The sequence below is a fragment of the Polypterus senegalus genome, chromosome 1 (assembly GCF_016835505.1).
Source record: "Polypterus senegalus isolate Bchr_013 chromosome 1, ASM1683550v1, whole genome shotgun sequence".
In the NCBI taxonomy this organism is placed as follows: domain Eukaryota; kingdom Metazoa; phylum Chordata; class Cladistia; order Polypteriformes; family Polypteridae; genus Polypterus; species Polypterus senegalus.
The window spans coordinates 326,719,964-326,735,229 of NC_053154.1; the positions used below are offsets into that span (position 1 = coordinate 326,719,964).

The following is a 15,266-nucleotide window of genomic DNA, read 5'->3' on the forward strand; positions in this document are numbered from 1 at the left end:
TCCGATTGTTTGGGGCATCTGGGAAAAAGAAAAGATGAGTGGTGCTACCATCAATCCTGTGTCAGGGCAACAGTAAAGCATCCTGAGACCATTCATGTCATGTGGGGTTGCTTCTCAGCCAAGGCAGTGGGCTCACTCACAATTTTTCCTAAGAACACAGCCATGAATAAAGAATGGGACCAAAACCTCCTCCAAGAGAGCAACTTCTCCAACCATCTAAGAACAGTTTGGTGCCCCACAATGCCTTTCCCAGCATGATGGAGCACTGGGCACATAAGGCAAAAGTGATAACTAAGTGGCTCGGGGAACAAAACATCGAAATGTGGGGTCCATGGCCAGGAAACTCTCCATTGAGAACTTGTGGTCAATCCTCAAGAGGCGGGTGGACAAACAAAACCCACCAATTCTGACAGACTTCAAGTATTGATTATGCAAGAATGAGATGATATCAGTAAGGATTGGACCCAGACGTTCATTGACAGCATGACAGGGTGAACTGCAAAGGTCTTGAAAAAGAAAGAAGGGCCAACACTGCAAATATGGACTCTGCACTTAAACTTAATGGAATTGTCAATAAAAGCCTTTGAAACTTCTGAAATGCTTGTAACTCTACTTCAGTATACCACAGAAACATCGGACAAAAAGATCTAAAAACAATGAAGGAGCAAACTTTGTGAAAACCAACACTTGCATGACTCTACAAGATGACCTGGCCCTCTATCCCATCTAATGACCAGTGCTGCTAGATAGGTGTGACTGGTGGTTAGGAAGCTGGCGAGAAAAGCAGTTGTCCAGTTTGGAATACCACCCCGGCAACCCTGTTTATCTCGAAAGAAAAAAAGTTAACAAAAATAATCCTGACAATAACAACCTCAGACCTCAAAAGAACTGAAACAGCTGTAACTGAAATGGCTTACAGAGCATGTAAACGCTCCTCTCCCCTCCATCATCCTCTCAAGATGACGCCACCTTCCTGGCAGTTCCATTATTTTATGTTGCCAGCACCAGAACGGCTTGACCTTCTTCTGACCTTAATGCTGGGCTTGGTTGCCCTCACTGGGTGTGCTTTCTGGGCTGTGGAAAAAGGAGAGGAGACCGTTAGCAACAGCGCCCCCTCTCGCCTGGGAGTGGAACTGCTTATCTCGGCCAAGCTGATTGAGGAGCGCTCTGGGCTGCATTGTGACACAACGTTAAAATGGTTTAAAACATGACTGGATGGAATGAATAAATAAAGAAGAAACACACAATGATAGATCAAGGAGCATTATGGCCTCCTATGTAATGACCGCCTTTATTTTCATTTTTTCTTTTTATGACAAAAAATAACTTGAAGGTAAATAATTCACATTGCTCTTTTTAATAGAGGTGTTGCACTACATGTTAGGGGTCCATGGCAGAGAAGGATTTTAGTAAAAATAAGCCAAAAAAAAAACAGTGTGACTTGGGCCTGTGGGTGTGAGGATGTGCGCTGCTGGGGGGCTGTGAGGATGTGGGGTGTTTAATGGCGGACTGAGCTGATTGCTTGTTAGACATACAGATGCCAATAGCTCAGCTGTTCTTTATGGACACTCCGCGGACCGTCAAGCAAAGCAACTGAGCAGGACAAAGGGGGGGCAAAATAAAGAAGAAAATGAAAAAGCAAGCAAAATAGATAGATATGTAAGGCACTATATAACAGATAGATAGATAGATGTGAAAGGCACTATATAATAGCTAGATAGACAGGAAAGGCACTATATAACAGATAGATAGATAGATAGATAGATAGATAGATAGATAGATAGATAGATAGGAAAGGCACTATATAACAGATAGCTAGATAGGCACTATATAATAGATAGATAGGTATGAAAGGCACTATATAACAGATAGATAGATCGATAGATATGTAAGGCACTATATAACAGATAGATAGATAGATAGATAGATAGATAGATATGTAAGGCACTATATAACAGATAGCTAGATAGACAGGAAAGGCACTATATAATAGATAGATAGATAGATAGATAGATAGATAGATAGATAGATAGATAGATAGATAGATAGGATAGGAAAGGCACTACCCTGTGAACTTTGTTGCACCAATCTCGTTGTTTTGTATCCTCCTTACCCTGGTTCACCCTGGTCGTGACTATTAATGACCCAGGTTAAAGAAGGTGCCAAGGCTGTGGGCAACCTGGGCATTACAAGGGGGGCACAGTGATTTCCAAAACCAACATCCTATGTTCAAACCCCACACCCGGACATTACCCTTGTGGAGTTTGATGTTTCCACCTTATAGAGGTGATCCCCTGCGAGGCTGTGCGGGTGAATGGGCCCTGTGACAACCTGGCACACTGCTACAGATCTCTGTGACCCCATTAAGCAGCAGTGAGATTGGTAGGATGTCTTCTTCACAGCAAACCTCACCAAGAAAAGCAAATGGGAAGATGAGATGAGGTATTTTTTTCCTGCAACCAGGTATGACAGTTATATTCAGACTGGCATTACCCTCCAGTATTCTAACACCACATGATATGGACTGTAGTATTCAAACCAGAATTAGTCAGATTGTCACAGTTACAGAGTACAGTGAAATTCTTACTTGCATGTCCAACCAACATGCAACATGTTGTCACACCACGATGAACATGAAAGGATATTGTAGTAGTGTACAACATTAAAGCAGCAAATACATTCAGATTAAAGTAAGTGGGGAGGAACAGTGGCACAGCGCTGCTGCCTCCCAGGAAGGAGACCTGGCTTTGTGTCCTCCCTGTGTCTGCGTCCAAAGATGTGCTGGCTTAGTGATCCTGAATTGGCCGTAGTTTGTGTGTATGTTTACCCTGTGATGGACTGGCACCCTGTCCAGGGTTTGTTCCGGTCTTGCAGCCTATGCTAGCTGGGATAGGCTCCAGCAGACCACCCGCGACCCTCTTCACGACTGAGCAGGTTAGAAATTGACTGACTGACTGACTTCATGCAAGTGGCTGAAGGTCTTGTCAGCACCCAGCACTATCCTCTCATGCCATAATCCTGTAGTAAACTCTTCCGCCATTGTCTGCGTCAGTTGGGTATCATGAAAATGTTCTACCTGGACATCCACTGTGTTGGAATTCTTATCAAAATAAAAGAAAGGCATTTATTGATTTGTTTGTTTTAATCCCTTGGTATGTGAGCTTCCGTTTGGCACAGACTATACAAAATAGTTTTGTTCAAAGTCTTAATTCAGTGAGCCCAGTCCCTATAAAAGACAATACTTTGCATTTTCCTATTTTTCACAGTCCCTTAAAGAAGATAAATCCACCATAATTTTTGTTTCTTCTCCATGATTGGCAATTCTCAGTATAAGGTCAGCGGGATGCCAGTGCAAACAGGGCACTCATTAAGAAAAGGGTTAGAATGAAAACTTGCAGCCACGGTGGTCCTCCAGGACCGGACTTGGCGACCCCTGATTCTAAAACACATCTTTGATGATTTGTGAAGAAACACCACTCAGAGACGGGGAGATTCTACACGAACAATGACCAGAAGCAGAATTCAAACCTTTTACAAAATTCTTCACATTAATGTAAAACAAACAGAATTAGTTAAGGAAGTGCCAATGGAAAAATAAAAAGTACCGCAGTCAAAAGAGCGGCTATACAGAAGAAATATAACTCCCATGGAGCCAAAAGGCAAGCTTACATTCTTGGAAATCTTCTCGTACACTTTTCAAAATGTATAGGGCATTGACCAAAATGAAGTCTGGTGGAATTCTTCTAACTAAATTGCTAAGCTTACACTTGAGGTCAGTTGGCGGAAGCTGATGAGAAACGTATTGAAAACGAATCACAGAGGCACACTGGCAAGTTGTACAGAAGAAGTGTAAACCCATCTTCTCATGTGCTGGAGCATCTCATCTACCTAAACTGAGATGCCACCTTCTTGAGCCTTTGGCTGGGATCCAACTTGTTAACAGAAAAGTTCAGGCCAAAGTGGGCCTCACGGTGAACATCCCCAAACCAGCAGCTTGCTAAATGAACTGCTGGTCAGAAGGACTAAATTATAATTAGACAAGTAGAGATGGGTATATTCCACATATGCTTCTAATAAAAAATTTTTTTATAATGTTTTTCCATGATGTATACTATCAGAAAATAAAGTAACAATATAACAAAGCAGGTGAAGGCATCTGCTGTCTTCCTTTTCTCTGCCGGCACTGGCCCCTTGAATGGACACACTTCACTTTATTCTGCTGATGTTGCGAGTGACACTTGCACTGTGGTACCTCAGTGGCACCTGGTGAAATGGCCTAGTCCTTCTTCTTAGACCAGTAAGAGCACCTTCACTATTGTCCCAGTTTCATGTGACTGCTGACTGATGCTCTGTCCATCAGTTCCTGGCACCCCCCTCACTAGCTGGGGATCATGGTTAAATGTGAACATATAAAATCAGAAAAGACGGGTCCTTGCTGCTCATTTTCCAAGCTGTGGTCTACAAAGGGTGGGTGTTCATTGTGCTCAAGCCCTTCATCTGTGCAGAGAAGAAAAAAAAGCCAAAGTTAGTCACGGTTCAAATGAACCCGCTGAGGCAGGCAAGATTACCGACTGCTCTAAGAAAGGTATCTTTGCAAGAATTGCATTTCTTTGGCTTGGCGGACATGTCTCAATCCAGGAACAGCTCCGCTTCCCCACTCAGAAAGATGAGAAATTCCGGAAAACAAGCAGCGGCTTCAAGCTGCATCTTACATTCCATCTCGCATAGCACTCCAGCAAGCATTACTGGGCAGTAGTCCAGGACCTTGAAGAAATCTTGGGTGTGAGCACAGCCCCGAGCCTGCACTTCACAAGAACTGCCTGCTTATCACTAAGGAATCTTGTTGTTCCCACCCTGCAGAATTTGAATTCAAGTTGTCTTCACCGGAATTTCTCCAACTATGTAGATAGCGCACTCTGTTTGACAAAATCAGAGCTCACGCAGTGACACAGCTAAACAAGTCCACTAAAACAGGGCAGAGTCCGAGTCCTGTTCACTGTGTTCATTAAGTCAATGTGGAACCAGATTAATAGAAAGGCCTGTCAGTTATTGTGGACTTGGAGTGTCAGATGGTCAGTCAAAAAAAAAAAAAAAAAAAAAAGCACCGTTCAGTCAATATATTGAGTTACCAGTTCATTTCCCACCTCCATATTAAAGTTGGTCGGCCGATGTTAGCCCCCTGCACTGAAGGTTCAACATGACATCCTGGTTCTTTACTTACTGACATTATTGACTCTGTAACTAATATACAAGAACTGACTAACCAATAACACGGGCAAGTTCTGTACTTGCTGACCATCACATAAATCAACAATTATAATAACTGATCTGTTGATATACAGTACATTATGGCAACTAGACATAATGCAAAATGTCTGGCCTTTTCATTTACTGGGTCCAGTGGACACTAACCACCTGAAGCACAAGCCTAGCACTGAATAACTGAGAAGGGCTTTAAGCTTAATGACCAAGAAGCTCCCTACTGGCTGAAAAGCTGATCCACATGTGCCAAACTGACTGGCTATCTTGTGCAAGTAGCCTGAATAGTTAATACATTAGTATTATAGTGACAAATGCCCAATATTAATTTTGCAGATGTATTAGTAGTATATTAATTGAAATTTGTATTGTTGTACACTGGATGCCCTTCCTGACGTAACCCTCCCCATTTATCTGGGCTTGGGACTGGTACGAAGAAACACACTGGTTTGTGCATCCCCTATGGCTGGGTTTTGATGGAGAAGTATAGAGAAGGCCAGAAGAAGTTGCATTGAATCTTTGTGGACCTGGAGAAAGCATATGACAGGGTGCCTCGAGAGGAGCTGTGGTATTGTATGAGGAAATCGGGAGTGGCAGAGAAGTACGTAAGAGTTGTACAGGATATGCAAGAGGGAAGTGGGACAGTGGTGAGGTCTGCGATAGGGGTGATGGATGCATTCAAGTTGGAGGTGGGATTACATCAGGGATCGTTTCTGAGCCCTTTTTTATTTGCAGTGGTGATGGGCAGGTTGACAGACGAGATTAGACAGGAGTCCCCGTGGACTATGATCATTTGCTGATGACATTGTGATCTATAGTGATAGTAGGGAGCAGGTTGAGGAGACCCTGGAGAGGTGGAGATATGCTCTTGAGAGGAGAGGAATGAAGGTCAGTAGGAACAAGACAGAATATCTGTGGGTAAATGAGAGGGAGGTCAGTGGAACGGTGAGGATGAGGGGAGTAGAGTTGGCGAAGGTGGATGAGTTTAAATACTTGGGATCAACAGTACAGAGTAATGGGGATTGTGGAAGAGAGGTGAAGAAGAGACTGTGGGCAGGGTGGAATGGGTGGAGAAGAGTGTCAGCAGTGATTTGTGACAGACGGGTAACAGCAAGAATGAAAGGGAAGGTCTACAGGACGGTGGTGAGAGCCGCAATGTTATATGGGTTGTAGATGGTGGCACCAACCAGAAAGCAGGAGACAGAGCTGGAGGTGGCAGAGTTAAAGATGTTAAGATTTGCATTGGGCATGATGAGGATGGACAGGATTAGAAATGAGGACATTAGAGGGTCAGCTCAAGTTGGACGGTTAGGAGACAAAGTCAGAGAGGCGAGATTGCATTGGTTTGGACATGTGCAGAAGAGAGATGCTGGATATATTGGGAGAAGAATGTTAAGGATAGAGCTGCCAGGAAAGAGGAAAAGAGGAAGGCCTAAGAGAAGGTTTATGGATGTGGTGAGAGAGGACAGGCAGGTGATGGGTGTGACAGAGCAAGATGGAGAGAACAGAAAGATATGGAAGAAGATGATCCACTGTGGCAACCCCTAACCGGAGCAGCCAAAAGAAGACGACTAGTACTATATTAATTATTGCTTCTGTTATATAGAACCCTCTATCAGGCTTAACTTTAACAAACATACTGACAATCCATATATACTTTCAATTAATGGTGAAGTCATCCTAAGAGACCGATGTGCAGGCTCCATTCAGGCAGCAACAAAGTTCATTCAAGGATTACATCACTGTCATCTGTCTATTCAGTAAGCTTTGCACTCATGTACATAACCTGGTTACAAGGTAGCACAGTGATAGTGACCTGCCACACAGTAAGGAGACCAGGGTTCACATCCTGGCTTCTGCCTGCGTGGAGTTTGCATGTTCTCCCCGTGTCTGCGTGCGTTTCCTCCAGATTCACTGGGTTCCTCCCACAGTCCAAAGACATGCTGGTTAGGTGAACTGGCGACTTTAAATTGCCCCTAGTGTGTGTGGGTTGAACCTCTGCATTTTTCCCAGTTGATTCTGGGGTTCAGCAGGAGTGTGTTCTTGTTCCTACTCTCTTCGATGTTTGCATGGACTGGGTGTTGGGTAAGGTCGAGGGGTCCAGCAGCTGTGGGGCATCTGTTGACAAAGAAAGATTCACTGATCTTGACGTGATCTACACAGGAGACTCTGGTTGGGGCTCTCGAGAGACTGAGGGAGGAGTCCGAGTGTCTGGGCTTGTGAGTGTCCTGGATAAAAACCAAGAGCCAGGCCTTTAATGACCTCTTGGGCACAGCCAGTGGCAGTGTGTCTGTCTGCAGAGAGAGTAGTAATAACAGTATTGTCATGCATACAGAATACAGCAAAATTCTTACTTGAATGTCTGACCAACATGCAACACTCTTGGGCACCACTGTAAACCAGAATGTTTAAAATACTTTACAATAAAAAATAATTTAATCAGCAGCAGTAGTAGGCAGTATAATGTGCAGCCTGACTCTTTAGCTTTTAACAAAAAGGCTGACAGTTCATTTCTCACCCACAACTCGTTGTACGATCATGAGCAAGTCAAGTCAAGTCGGGGAGCATGCACTGGTACAGTGTGTTGCCGCACCCACCACACAACGAAACAACTCAGGATCCTGGTTGGCAACTCCCCAGGCAGACACGCGGTCCAGTCCCAATCTCCAGAAATGACCCTCTATCTGCCGCAGCCAGGTGTCACGTGGGCAACCCCTTGGCCTGGTCCAGCCACTTGGGTCCCCAACAATAAGGATCTTGTGAGTTGGATCACCCTCTGGGAAACACGCCACATGGTCGTAGTGCCGTAACTGACGCTCCCTCAATATGCAGGTAATGTGCCTCATTTGGGACTCTATCAGAAACCGCTCATTTGACACAAAGTCAAACCAACAGTACCCAAGGATTTTCCAGAGTGACACAGTACCAAAGGAGTCCAGTCTTCATCTCAGGTTACTCGATAGCGTCAATGTCTGGCAACCATACAGCAAGACAGGAAGCACCAGGACTCTGAAGACTTGGACCTTCATCCTTTTTCATAGATATTGGGAGTGCCACACACCCCTTCCCAGCGACCTCATGACCATGCTCTCCCAATCCGTCTACAGACTTCATAAGAAGAGTCACCAGAGACATGAATGTCACTGCCAAGGTAAGTAAACCTCTCGACAAGGTCGACACTCTCTGCTGATGGCCGTGCCCAAGAGGTCATTAAAGGCCTGGCTCTTGGTGTTTATCAGGACACTCACAAGCCCAGACACTCTGACTCCTCACTCAGTCTCTCGAGAGCCCTGATCAGAACCTCCATTGACTCTGCGAAGATCACAGCATTGTTAGCAAAGTCAAGATCTGTGAATCTTTCTTCACCAACAGACCCCCCACAGCCACTGGACCCCACGACCCTGCCCAACACCCAATTCATACAAATCAAAAGTGCTAAGATGGTATAAAATAAGTATTCAAACAATTGTAAGTACTGACTACTGGACTTATTTTTTTCCTTGGATAAAGGAGTTAGTGACATATAAAAATAATAAGAGTACTCCATTCAAAATACTGCTAACTAGTCACTCGGTATTGAGAGATTGTGCAGTTGTCAATATGGAGTAAAATAGGAACCACACAGTATGTCAACTGGGCAGTTATTATGGAACATGAAAGTATATTAGTTAGTTGGTACAGGACTTGAGAAGGAGCTGGTCAGTTAGTCACTAAAAAGGATGCCACATAAAAGAAAGATCAATCAAAAGATTATTAATGAAACTGATAAGGAGATCTTTCATAACTAGCCTTACCATTATGGAAGCACTTCATGAATGAGATAGTGACCTTGAAGATAAAAAATATATATCTTACCAAAAGGCACGTGTGCAAGCAACATGGCTATTGGCTACAGCTGTGCAGGTGTGTCAGTTTTACATATAACAGATAAAAAACATGGATTTGGAATAGTAAAGATAAGCAACTGCTAAAATAGAGCCCCTCATTAAAGCAAAGTCACAAATAGCAGCCATGTTCTACCAGTCAGCAATGCGCTATTTGTTTCAAAATCTTAATGTCCATGTTAGACCACTTACTGTAAAGATGTATCCATGGAGCAGACACACAGGACCTGGACATCTTATGGCTGCCATATGATTCATTCCAGTGATCCACACCGGACAGGTGATCTACTATCTGTGACAAAGACATGTATTTTTAGGCATTACTGGTGCAACATAACTTCTTCATCCCATAAGAATGTAAGAAGCTTAACAAACAAAACAATACGATTCAGCCCATTATGTTTGGTTCAGTAGTATTTAAGTTGTCACAATATCTCATCCATATACAGTGATCCCTCGCTATATCGCGCTTCGACTTTCGCGGCTTCACTCCATCGCAGATTTTAAATGTAAGCATATCTAAATATATATCACAGATTTTTCACTGGTTCGCGGATTTCTGCGGACAATGGGTCTTTTAATTTATGGCACATGCTTCCTCAGTTTGTTTGCCTAGTTGATTTCATACAAGGGACGCTATTGGCGGATGGCTGAGAAGCTACCCATTCAGAGCACGTATTACGTATTAAATAAAACTCCTCAATGATATAAGATATGCTTCCCGCGCAGTGCTTCGCACACTTAAAAGCTCGAACAGCCCATATTGATTTTTGATTGTTTGCTTTTCTCTGTCTCTCTCACTCTCTCTGACATTCTCTGCTCCTGACGGAGGGGGTGTGAGCAGAGGGGCTGTTTGCTTAGAAGATACTGACGCTCCTCTAAAAAATGCTGAAAGACTACCTTCACATTGATCCCTTCATTGCGGCCGCTTTATCGCAGTGCTTCACATACTTAAAAGCCCAACAGCTAGTATTGATTTTTTGATTTTCTCTTGCTCTCTCTCTTTGACATTCTCTGCTCCTGACGGCACTCCTTTAAAGATAAGATATGTTTGCATTCTTTTAATTGTGAGAAAGAACTGTCATCTCTGTCTTGTCATGGAGCACAGTTTAAACTTTTGACTAAAGGGTGTTATTTCATGTCTAGAGGGCTCTAATAATGTTAAAAAACATATTTAGAAGGTCATAAACAGGTTTTCAATGCTCTAACTGCGAAAATATTAGATTTATAAATAAAGGATCCTACTTCGTGGAAATCCATTTATCTGGCTGGAGCGGATTAACCGCAATAAACAAGGGTTTACTATATAACTGTGCGGAGAATATTTATAAACAGTGTGGGAGAGTTTCTAAGGGCTTAAAATAAACTGCTCAAAAAAATTAAAGGAGCACTTTGAAAACACATCAGATCTCAATGGGAAAAAGAAATCCTCCTGGATATCTATACTGATATAGACTGGGTAATGTGTTAGGAACGAAAGGATGCCACATCGTTTGATGGAAATGAAAATGATCAACCTACAGAGCCCTGAATTCAAAGACGCCCCAAAAATCAGAGTGAAAAAATTATTTGGCAGGCTAGTCCATTTTGCCAAAATTTAATTGCAGCAACTCAAAATTGTACGCAGCACTTTGTATGGCCCCTGTGTTCTTGTATACATGCCTGACAACATCGGTGCATGCTTCTAATGAGATGACAGATGGTGTTGTGGGGGATCTCCTCCCAGATCTGGACCATGGCATCACTGAGCTCCTGGACAGTCTGAGGTGCAACCTGGTGGCATTGGATGGACCAAAACATAATGTCCCAGAGGTGTTCTATTGGATTTAGGTCAGAAAAGTGTGGTGGCCAGTCAATGGTATCAATTCCTTCATCCTCCAGGAACTGCCTGCATACTCTCACCACATGAGGCCAGGAATTGTCGTGCACCAGGAGCCACTGTACCAGCATAGGGTCTGACAATGGGTCCAAGGATTTCATCCTGATACCTAATGGCAGCCAAGGTGCCTTTGTCAAGCCTGTAGCGGTCTGTGTGACCCTCCATGGATATGCCTCCCCAGACAATCATTAACCCACCACCAAACTGCTCATGCTGAATGATGTTACAGGCAGCATAATGTTCTCCATGGCTTCTCCAGACCCTTTCACTTCTGTCACGTGCTCAGGGTGAACCTGCTCTCATCTGTAAAAGCACAGGGCACCAGTGGTGCATCTGCCAATTCTGGTATTCTATGGCAATGCCAATCGAGCTGCATGCTGCTGGGCAGTGAGCTCAGGGCCCATTAGAGGACATGGGGCCCTTGGGTCACCCTCATGAAGTCTTTCTGGTTGTTTGGTCAGAGACATTCACACCAGTGGCCTGCTGGAGGTCATTTTGTAGGGCTCTGGCAGTGCTCATCCTGTTCCTCCTTGCCCAAAGGAGCAGATACTGGTCCTGCTGATGGGTTATGGACCTTCTATGGCCCTCTCCAGCTCTCCTAGAGTAACTGCTTGTCTCCTAGAATCTCCTCCATGCCCTTGAGACTGTGCAGGGAGACACAGCAAACCTTCTGGCGATGACACGTATTGATGTGCCATCCTGGAGAAGTTGGACTACCTGTGCAACCTCTGTAGGGTCCAGGTATCGCCTCATGCTACCAGTAGTGACACTGACTGTAGCCAAATGCAAAACTAGTGAAGAAACAGTCAGAAAAGATGAGGAGGGAAAAATGTCAGTGGCCTCCACCTGTTAAACCATTCCTGTTTTGGGGGTCATCTCATTGTTGCCCCTCTAGTGCATCTGTTGTTAATTTCATTAACACCACAGCAGCTGAAACTGATTAACAACCCCCTCTGCTACTTAACTGACCAGATTAATATCCCATAATTTCATTGACTTTATGCTATACTCTGATTAACAAGTGTTCCTTTAATTCTTTTGAGCAGTATATATAAAAATAACCAAACAAACATATGATTTCTACTTCACGTATTTTCATCTATCATGGGGGGTTCTGGAACGCAACCCCAACAATCGAGGAGGGATTACTGTACTTTTCAAAGGTTTCTCTTTTCACTAATCCCTACTACTTCTTGTGTACAGAAGTCTTTGCTGGTTTCAGTCTTAAATGCCATTCCCTTTAATTTTGTTGGGTTCCATTGAGCACACCGATTCACTATTTGAAAGAAATATGACAGAAAGAATTCTGTTGAATCAGTTTATTAATTTTTCTGAGAATTTTAAAGACCTGATTTAAGTCCTCACACAGTCTTCTCTTGCTTGAATCTAAAGACGTTTAATTCCCTTATCCTGTCAGAGTAAGCCCATGCTCTTTAATCCTTGGATGCAATTAGTTGCTGTTCTCTCCACATTCTTCTTATTTTTTACTTCAATGGTGGTTGGTCCACTTTCTACTAAAGTGGTTCCACTAAAATCCACATGGAGAGCAACCTGCTGCAGACACATTAACTGTCCCCTGCTGGAAAGTAACACCAGAACAGAGGATGTAACATCTCTAAGGTTTCACTCAGACTGTCCATACGCTAGAGCTGATCTGACCTGCGCGCACTTAGTAATTTTGATTCCTTGATATCGCACTACAGTTAGGAGTCTTGTGGACTGTCCTACAAAAAAGCAGGCAACACTGATCTGGCACCAGGACATCCCTGACTGCGTAAAGAAATTCGCAAGATGGTAAACTGTGGAAAAGCACAACACTTTTATTATTTCATTTAAGCATTTTTGTTCTTGCTAATGCTGATTCACTAACTGCTATGCCTTACTTCAGTCACTTAATGGCCCATTTTGGAAACTTGACATTGAGTGAGATAGGGCAGACTGCTCTGAAAAGACATTTTATATCATATTTGGCTACATTTGAATCACCTCTTAATGGTTATCACACCTGGAATACATAAAATGCTTACCTGCAAAATGGCTTGAGCGTGTTCATCCTGATTAGTGATGTCTGTTTTGTTAGGAAAAAAAAAAAAGACACAAGGAAAGAATAGTTATATTTACTATATACATCAATTCCTTATCTAACCTGCTTAATCTAGTTTTAGGGTCACAAGAGCCACACTTGGACCTAGCAGTACTGAGCAATAGGCAAATAAAAAGTTCTTCATGTGGCATCAGTCCTTTGAAGCTCACACTCAAGAAGGGGCTGCTTACAATTCACTATATGCACTTAGGTGGCATGATGGTATAATGTTAGTGCCATTGCCAGACAAATCCTGCTATCCACAGCCTGGACAATAACTATGTAGAGTTTATATATTCTCAAAGTGACCCCCAAGGACTTTGATCCAGGTTTCTAGTTTTCCTCTAATATTCCAAAGACATGTGTACTAGTTTAACTGACAATTCTAAACCAGACTGAACTGGATTAAACAGGTTTGAGTATGTTGTATTTTTCCCCAGTCTGCGGTGGGCTGGCGCCCTGCCCGGGGTTGGTTTCCTGCCTTGCACCCAGTGTTGGCTGGGATTGGCTCCAGCAGACCCCCGTGACCCTGTAGTTAGGAGATAGCGGGTTGGATAATGGATGGATGGAGGGTTTATCAAGTTGGCCAATAGAGAAAGGTAATAGAGGTTAGCAGCCGCACCCACCACCACCTGGACCCCAGGTTAGGACCAGAGTGCAGTCATACAACAGGTGACACCTCAGCACCACACGAGTGCTTTGTTATGGTGGCTGGAGTGCCAATTCTGCCACCAACCCCCAGGTGTCTCCCTGCAGGTTGGAGGGCCTACATGCAGGGCTGGATGCAGATTAACGTCTTACCCAGGACGGAGCAATTTCACGTTAAGGGCCTTGCTCAGGGGCCTAACGGAGTAGAGTCACTTTTGGAGTTTATGGGATTTGAACCAGCAACCTTCCAATTGCCAGCGCAGATCTCTAGCCTAGGAGCCACCACTCCACCAGTAGAGCAGTGTACTCTGCCAATGGAGGGCAGTACAAATTCTGCGGCCATGCCATCATGTTGTTACACATCTACTCTGTGCCTAAACCTTACTGTACATGTTGAGTTAAGGACTGGCAACAGGTAGGCGGAGTGGTGGCTCTGAGGCTAGGGATCTGCACTGGCAATCAGAAGGTTGCCGGTTCGAATCCTGTAAATGCCAATAGGGACTCTGCTCTGTTGGGCCCTTGAGCAACGCCCTTAACCTGCAATTGCTCAGCGCTTTGAGTCGTGAGAAAAGCGCTATATAAATGCAAAGAATTATTATTATTATTAACCTCCTTGGTTTTCATTTGCCATTCACAACATTCCAAAAATGTTGCTGTCTAACTGCAATTAGGAAACAAAGTTCCAACAACAGACAAATAAGGCAAAGTTAAAAATTAATTAAGAAAAATGAGTTTTCCAGGAAGGATGGCAAATATATATTTTTTAACAGTAAGTCACTCTGCATGGCCTATTTGAAGGTAATCGGTGGAATGAAAGAGAACGATCTGCAGCATCACTATGGATAGTTTCAATTTAAATAAGCAAAGGACACTAAAGAGACTACAGCCTGAATCTCATTAAAGGACTCTGCAGTATTCGATGGCCACCATGACAGCATCAGTCATGTCTGCCAAAACAAATGACCCGACAATTTCATTTTGAAATGAATCACGCTCAAGAAACTCTCTGCAAAAAGCCCTTCACTGAGTAAGGGAAATACCGAGCCGAGTGGATTGTAGCTATAGATAACAGGTCACATGGCTGAACCTGGGGAAATGTCAGGAGAGATTCCCCACCTTGCTCAAGAAAATCCCTGTGTTTTTACTAATAAACTTCATAACAATCACAGGGGCATTCCGTCAGAATTAAGAGGACAAAACGTTATTCTGTGATGTGGCATTTTTAAAACAATCTGACCCACCATGTCAGCCAATTGCATCTGCAGTTACAAAGCACAGAGCAAATCTATAAGAACATTCAACAGATTTCTGGATAACCACGGTTTGAACACATTTATATTTTACACATACAGTACATGGTGGTACAGTGGTCAGTGCTGCTGCCTTCCCAAGGTGCCAGTTTGTTTTACAGCCCTGCCATGTATGTGTATAGTTTTTTTCCTGGGTGCCATGACTCGATTGGCTAATGGCAAAAGATTGTGTATGTCCTAAAAATTACACAAGACCTATTCAT

The 15,266-nt window shown here is 43.5% G+C and overlaps 1 protein-coding gene across 2 annotated transcripts in view; it reads right to left on the reverse strand.

Annotated features, from left to right (window-relative positions):
- Positions 1–1,996: 1,996 nt before the first annotated feature.
- LOC120516122 (interferon regulatory factor 2-like) overlaps positions 1,997–15,266 on the reverse strand; it is a 50,258-nt gene continuing 36,988 nt past the window's right edge. For both annotated transcript variants that reach the window (XM_039737582.1, XM_039737589.1), the window contains exons 7-9: positions 13,050–13,090; positions 9,336–9,435; positions 1,997–4,497 (exon numbers count right to left, since the gene is read on the reverse strand). In XM_039737582.1, coding sequence (XP_039593516.1) covers positions 4,379–4,497; positions 9,336–9,435; positions 13,050–13,090 — 260 coding nt within the window. In that variant the 3' untranslated portion in view covers positions 1,997–4,378. The remainder of the gene's footprint in view (positions 4,498–9,335; positions 9,436–13,049; positions 13,091–15,266) is intronic.